The sequence below is a fragment of the Cryptomeria japonica genome, chromosome 3, assembly GCF_030272615.1.
Source record: "Cryptomeria japonica chromosome 3, Sugi_1.0, whole genome shotgun sequence".
Classification (NCBI taxonomy): Eukaryota; Viridiplantae; Streptophyta; class Pinopsida; order Cupressales; family Cupressaceae; genus Cryptomeria; species Cryptomeria japonica.
Genome location: NC_081407.1, coordinates 902,527,625 through 902,534,500, shown reverse-complemented (window position 1 = coordinate 902,534,500; position 6,876 = coordinate 902,527,625). Strand labels below are relative to the sequence as shown.

General features: G+C 33.1%; 1 protein-coding gene across 4 annotated transcripts; it reads left to right on the top strand.

Moving 5' to 3' along the window:
• The first annotated feature begins 427 nt into the window (after positions 1–427).
• LOC131066369 (zinc finger CCCH domain-containing protein ZFN-like) lies at positions 428–6,660 on the top strand. 4 transcript variants are annotated; one of them, XM_058001120.2, is made up of 3 exons: positions 480–593; positions 5,679–5,993; positions 6,165–6,660. In XM_058001120.2, the coding sequence occupies exons 2-3, from the start codon at positions 5,775–5,777 to the stop codon at positions 6,324–6,326; spliced, it is 381 nt and encodes a 126-aa protein (XP_057857103.2). In that variant the 5' UTR covers positions 480–593; positions 5,679–5,774; the 3' UTR covers positions 6,327–6,660. The 4 variants fall into 4 exon arrangements, 3 of the variants coding, with proteins under 3 accessions (XP_057857103.2, XP_057857101.2, XP_057857102.2); XM_058001118.2 differs by lacking the exon at positions 480–593 and adding an exon at positions 600–730; XM_058001119.2 differs by lacking the exon at positions 480–593 and adding an exon at positions 913–1,076.
• Positions 6,661–6,876: the final 216 nt, after the last annotated feature.

Below are 6,876 nucleotides of genomic sequence, written 5' to 3'. Positions count from 1 at the left end.
TAAATTGAATTAATGGATGTAAAATTTAATTATTTTTATTTTATTTTCATATATATGAATTTTATAGAAATAAAACAAAACTTTGACATTTACTTTATTTAAAAATTAGTTGTGATATATTGATAATTTTTAAAATCAATGAGAATTATTTTATTATTATAATTTTTTATATTATTTTTAAAAATCAAAAAATATTTTTTAAAATAATTTTATTTTCTATTTAATTTAAAACTTATATTAAATTATTATATTATGAAATTCATAACATCATTTAAAATGAATTAATAGATGTAGAATTTAATGATTTTTATTTTATTTTTTATATTTAAGAAATTTGAACCAAAAACCCACTATACTTGTTACTTCTACTATAATATATTATATTTATTACTTCTACTTACGGCAAGTTCGCCACTAGGTGGCATTTGTTATTATTATTTCAAAAATGTCATTTTTGACGGAAAATAAATAATAATAATTTTCAAATTGCAAATTCAAGGTGTTGGGGCTCATTTGTGCGTATGTTGAAAACCTCTTTATGCTGGATTGAACACGTGTGTTCGTCCATGATTTTTTGAAGACAGATTTGAGAGGTAATTCTTAGCTAAAAACCCCGATTCGATTCTTGATTTCAGATTTGAGAGATATTTCCTAGCTAGTTGGAGTGGTTTTATTCAGCAATCAACATTGTTCTTCATCAGAGTTTCAATTTTTGAGTTTTCATATGAAGGTATTTGATTTGTTTTGAGTTTGTAGATATTTCAGAGTTTTATTGTTTATTATTTTGCAGAGATTGTTGATGACTTTGAGGTGATTAGGAGTTTCCTATTTGTTGGTCATACAGTTTTGAGGGTTTGGTGTTTGCCCTAACTGATCGTATCACTCTTGTTTTGCTGGGAAACGTTACAAAAGAAGTTGCATCATAGCTGCTACCTTTTTGGCGCGATTTCTACTATGTTTTGTGGTGCGTAGACTTGGAAATGTTGCTTGGATGGATTTGGTGTGGGTTATTGAATATTTGAAGTGAAATTGGAAGGATCATACATCTGTACCCTCCAGGTTGTACCATTCTGGGAGTAAGTTGCTCACTCTTTAGAGTCTTTTTATCTTGTTAGGCACAATTATTGGTGGAAGATATTCACAACAAATTTGATACCGTTTTTGGGTTGTAACTTGTTGTTCAAGGGATCATATAGTCCCATGTATCTGTTTGTGCTTTGCTGCAACACTTTATCTCAGACCTGTAACTATATTTATGGGGTGATGATGCATTTGGAGTGCACGAAAGTTCTGTTATTGACTACATTGGGTGTGCTGGGTGAGGAATGAGTTGTTGGGTGATTAACTTCATTGTTTTGTTTTAGTAGTTTTTTTTTTTTTAGCGTCCAATTTGTATTACCTTGGTCTTACTTACTGTCAAATTGGAGTCAAGAAGGAGCGAGTTGAAGGGAGACTAGTCCTCTAGGAATGCATGCCGACAAACCCGAACCTCAGAAATTAACCAAATTGATTTACCTGCAACATGTTTCTCATCCATTTTAAATCTGTTCCATTAAAGACTTGTAGGTATCAATATCTCTATCGTTTGGAGTCCTTATGAGTGTTAGGCGTGTGTGGAGTTGTTGAGGGTTCATTGGCAAAGTTCTGTGCAAGATTGATGAGTATTTGAGGAGTTAATACTGCTGTTATAGTCTTGTTCACTATCTCTTAGACCTGCAATGCAGTTCAATGGAGCTGGGTGTGTTTGACGGTGTTTGCCAACCTTGGTAAGGTGTGCTTTGCTGATTGGAAGGGGGTTTGAAGGGGTTCTCATAGTTGTTATGAGAAGCAACAACAATATAATAGACGCTATAGTACCATCTGCCATATTAGTATTGCTACAACATTTATATCAGCTCAGAGCTAAGATTTCTAGACCTATGTTGAGCAATGGACAGCTCATAATCTCAAGGTATTCCATTGCTTTTTGCATGTCGAGTGTTGATCTAGTGAATTGGGACATTTGAAATAATTTTACTAGGATGTTATTGTACCAACACTCTCTATTGTTATGGTTCTTATTTAGATAGCAAGGATTTAATTATTGTGTGTCTATGTGAAGCTTCACATTATTAAAAAAAAACCAAAAATATTGAGGGTTGATGTTATAATGGTATCAAAGCTGGTTTTCTTGTTAGTCTATTAGGTAGTGAATGTTAATTGCATATCAAATTCAATGGATCAGTGTTTCGATAGTTATATATCAAATTTTTGTGGCATTCAGTTTCAATAGGGATTCGTCATTCAAGGTTTTGACAAAGATTATGAATCATGGCCTCATATACGTTTGCACAATTGAAAGAAGTGAAAATTTACATATTCACGACAGATCAACAAGATTCTAAGAGGTTGCAATATGCTATGATTCCATCAATGAATTTATTGGTTAAGCCTACACTCATGCGACATCTAGAGAAAGAGGTAAGACTCACAATTGCTTCTCGTGTCAATAAGATTATGAGAATAATAGCTCGTCAGGTTCTTTATCACAACAATATTATGAAGGAGGTGTTTCAGCTGATTATGGGAAGTTTTTGAAGTTTGGCTGATACAAGCTATCCTTCTTTTGTTAAGAGGGTAAAAATATTCGATATTTTTGCAAAAATCAGATCTTGTGTTATTATTTTAGATCTTGATCATGTGGATCTTATTCGAAATGTTTCAACTTTTTATGGTTGTCAACAAAAATCACTCTTATCTACTTTGTTGGTTGGATTGAGGCGAACAAAATCCTTCTACAACTACACAGAGTTTGGTTAAAAGGATTTTCAATCAATGTGAAGATAAAATGAAACCTTATTTTCTAATTGAGGTTGAGAAAGAAATTGTCTATAGAGTAGAAGAATAAAGAAGAGCTTGATATTGAGAATGGACTTAAAATTTTTTCCTCTTCTGAAGATAAAAAGTTTATTTCAAGAGGTTTGTATCTCGGATCTCCAAAATAATCTCTTTGAAGGATTTGAATCCCATGATGACACCATTGGAAAGTTATTTGACAGACCATATGAAGAACTTGTTACAAAAGGGAAGGCTGAAAGAAGGATGGTTGAAAATGAGAATGCTAATTTTGTGGATGTGGTTGCTTTCAAATCAATAATTAGTATTGAGCACATGCATCTCCTTAATATGAGACTTGAGAAATTAAGTGGAAACCACTTATCCTAGATGTGTACCATGATGAAGTCCCAACAAAATCAAGGGAAAGGATTATTCTTGACGAGAGAGATGATTTTGGCTTCAGCTCAAGTTTGTTTGACCTAGAACAATTCGAAAGTAAAGTGTATTAAAAAATTGAAGAAGAAAATCATGAGACATATGTTAGAAAAAAAGAGGTGAATAACAATATAGGAAGCTTGAATCAATTGTAAATCAAATTTAACAATGTTTACCAAATGGAGATTACATTAGCTACATCAATGAAGAAATTGAAAATAAAACTAAACACACAACACAATGTTTAACATGAAGAAACCCTTTTGAAAAAAAAATCCACCAAAAAAGCGATGAATATTTTATATTATCAACAAATAGGTGACTCCTTCCAAGCCTTCAACCCAATAGCACAACCTTGCAAAACAACTTGAACAAAACTCTTGATAAAACTCCACTCCCAGCACTTGTTTTTTATAAGAAAATAATGTAACCATGAAGAATGGCGTCCAAGATTGAAAGCCCAATGCCTCCCACCTTGTAATCATCATTTTGTAGCTCATAATGACTTCTTATAGATGCTCTTACAACTGTCATAAGGAATCATCCATGCATGGGCTTCTAGGGACCAAAATAACAAAGATTCTGTCAATAGTTGTCATAGAATCTTATGAAATGCGTCATAGGCCCTTGTTTTCCAATGAGAATCTTATTTCATTTAAAAGAAATTTTCCCCTATGTATTATTACCAGTGCCTAACTAAATTATTCTCTCATAGCATGTACATAAAACTTTGATGGCAACTTTTGCTTTCTTGGTAGCTTCATTGTTGGGTCTGTTATGGATAACCGATAAAGGGACACTTTGGGACTTCTATAGACATGTTTGGAGGCCGGAAGGCCAAGCGCAATAAATCTTTCCATTCTGGTGAAGCCATAATGGATAAAGATTTTGGCAGAGAAAGCCTTCTTTGGAGTTTGCCACAATTTGCCATACCTGCCCTTTGTAAGTGCAGGCTTTTTTGACACTTTTGTGAGCTTATTTAATGTATTATAGGCGTGCTCTTGAAAAAGCTTGCATGTGAGAAATGCATGAATTCTTAAAGAGCATTCCATAATGGACATCGTGACCAATTATGAAGGGGTTTAATTTATTATATTCCAAAAGTATTATGCATTGTTGTGTATGCTTATGCCTATGGATTGCTTCATTGCAAGATTGTCTGCACTGATAAACTCTACAAGCGGTTTCACATTCATTCAATGACAACCCTCTTCTGTGATTTGCATCAAACATATTTGCAACAATGTCTATCTATGTTATATGATATTTCTGAATACTGAATCTCATGATAATGTCATTGAAACAAGGCTCTACATGCAAAAAGACACTGCACCTAATTATTTTTGTTTTGTATTTCCTCAATATTATTAGTAAGGTTGGTAAATGTTTACAATCATGATTTTGGTGTTTGTTTAATTTTTGCTAATTCGACTCTGGCAACTAAGCCACTCTTTAAAACTTCTGTAAAGACATATTACCATATCAGTTAGGGTGGCTGCCAATTGGAACACATATAGGGAAACTTGGATATAAATGATTATACTTTTTATATGTATATGCCTAGTCAGTTTACATTCGCAGGAAGGGTGGGTCTTCTTACATCATCTCAAAAAAATTCTATTTTATTCCTATGGATGTAAAGGCTTGCAACATACAATTAAGGGTTATTTAATTCTATTATAAGGTTTTTAGTTAGTTTTATAGGAAATAAATATTCTGTCCAAAACCCTTAGCTTTTTTTACCCCTTTCCATTTTGCAAGCAGATGATTGTAGAATATTACTGTCTTCTCTCAGCTTCCTTCTCTCCTAAAATAAGCGTTGTGTACGTACTGACTTCCATTTTTCTACTCCGGCTGTCTTCCTTTTGGTATGATATGGTAGATGAGATACGTTAGTAATTTTAAAACAGGTTTAATCAATTCTCGCACCCATGGTAGTCACACGATTTATCTATTTTCTATTACAACTTTGTATTTTGTAGATATTCTTTTGAAAAAAGTCGACTAGTTCAATTTGTGCTATATCATTTTTGTATGCATATTAGTCGTTTTCACTTTTCAGATGGTTACAGATGTTGTGACACATATTGTTATAGCCTCACAGCTCAAACTTTTTATTTAAAATTCAATTTCCTGGCTGCTTGTACACCTCTTTTAAATTGCCATATTGGTTATTTCAAACCAATTTTGCAGAATTGAATTTGTGTTGCTTCAAGATCATATGCAAGTTCAATTATATAATGGTGGTATTTTTGCTGACATTGTGGGAGTCTTATGTGGAGGCTAACTCGATCTTGAAAAGAGCACTGCAAGAATGAAGTTAAAATTGGATATTATTGGTTTGACTTTAAAAGTTATTTATCAAGAAGTTGTGTTTTGGTACAAAATGTCATAAATTTTTATGACTTTCACATTTTTTTCATCAGGGTACTGTAAGTCCCTTGCCCTCTCCAGAACGACAAGCAGCCATAGGAACAGCAAATTCATATAACTGAACACAGATAGAGTCACCTGCTAGCAGAATGAGAGGTGTTGTTTCTCAGTTTGTACAGGCAGGAGTTCAGCATTCTGTTGGACAGAGGGAAGCGTTCCCAGAAAGACCTGGCCAACCAGATTGCCAATATTACAAGAAAACAGGGGACTGTAAGTTAGGAACTACCTGCAGATGTCACCATCCTAAGGAAAGGATTGCACATTCACCAGCATGCATGCTTAGTCCGATGGGACTTCCTCTGAGGCCTGTAAGTTTTCAACTGTATCATTATAAGCGCATATTAATTATTTGAAGGCAATTTGTATCTAACAAGTAGAATCCGTTGCTGTACTTATCCGTGTAAGATGTTTTGCATTTTATTTCTTATCTTCAATTTTCTGCTTCTTATTTACTTTTTAACTTTTTTGGTTTTAAATAGGATCAACCAGCATGCCCATTTTATGCTCGGTATGGCATCTGTAAGTTTGGACCCACTTGCAAGTTTGATCATCCACCATTGGTAGCCCAAGAGCAAGTTTGGTCATCCAATGGGAGCCCAAGAGCAAATTTAGTTGGAGCTGGAATCTTCAGCCCAATGTGAATAAATAAGTTATGATGATTATTAGAAGCGAGCTTTTGATTGAACCGAGCACAGTTTATTTTTGCCAACCGAGTTCATTAAGGCATTTGTATCTGGATGTGTGTTATGATGATTGTACTCGACTTCATTTCATGTGGGAAGTTAGGATGATTGTTTCTCATGTTTGTTTTTTAAGTCCTTGACTTTATACCATGTGGGAGATAAGAATGATTGTATCTAAGTTTACGGAGGGAACCAAACACACCTAATTTTTACCAAGGTCATTAATTTAGGCCATTGTATAATTATTTTTCTATTAAATAGTTAGTTTGAAAAGATTAATTTATTTAGTTCATTTCATATTTGTCTATTAATTAATTTAATTGAAACATTTTATTAATTAATTCATTATATCGCTTTCTTCTAACTCAATTAATTAAATATCTAATATTTAATTATACTTTTATCCACTATTCTATAGTATCATCAATCAAATAATTTTTAAATTATTTAATCTTCCTTTTCCAACTCACCTTCATCTCTACACCATTTCTTCTTCTTCTTCTTCTTC

Excerpts from the sequence above, each read along its gene's own strand:
- LOC131066369 (XM_058001120.2), top strand. The coding sequence starts at position 5,775 with ATGAGAGGTGTTGTTTCTCAGTTTGTACAGGCAGGAGTTCAGCATTCT. Across the intron at positions 5,994-6,164 it reads TGGGACTTCCTCTGAGGCCT|GATCAACCAGCATGCCCATT; the intron begins GTAAGTTTTCAA and ends GGTTTTAAATAG.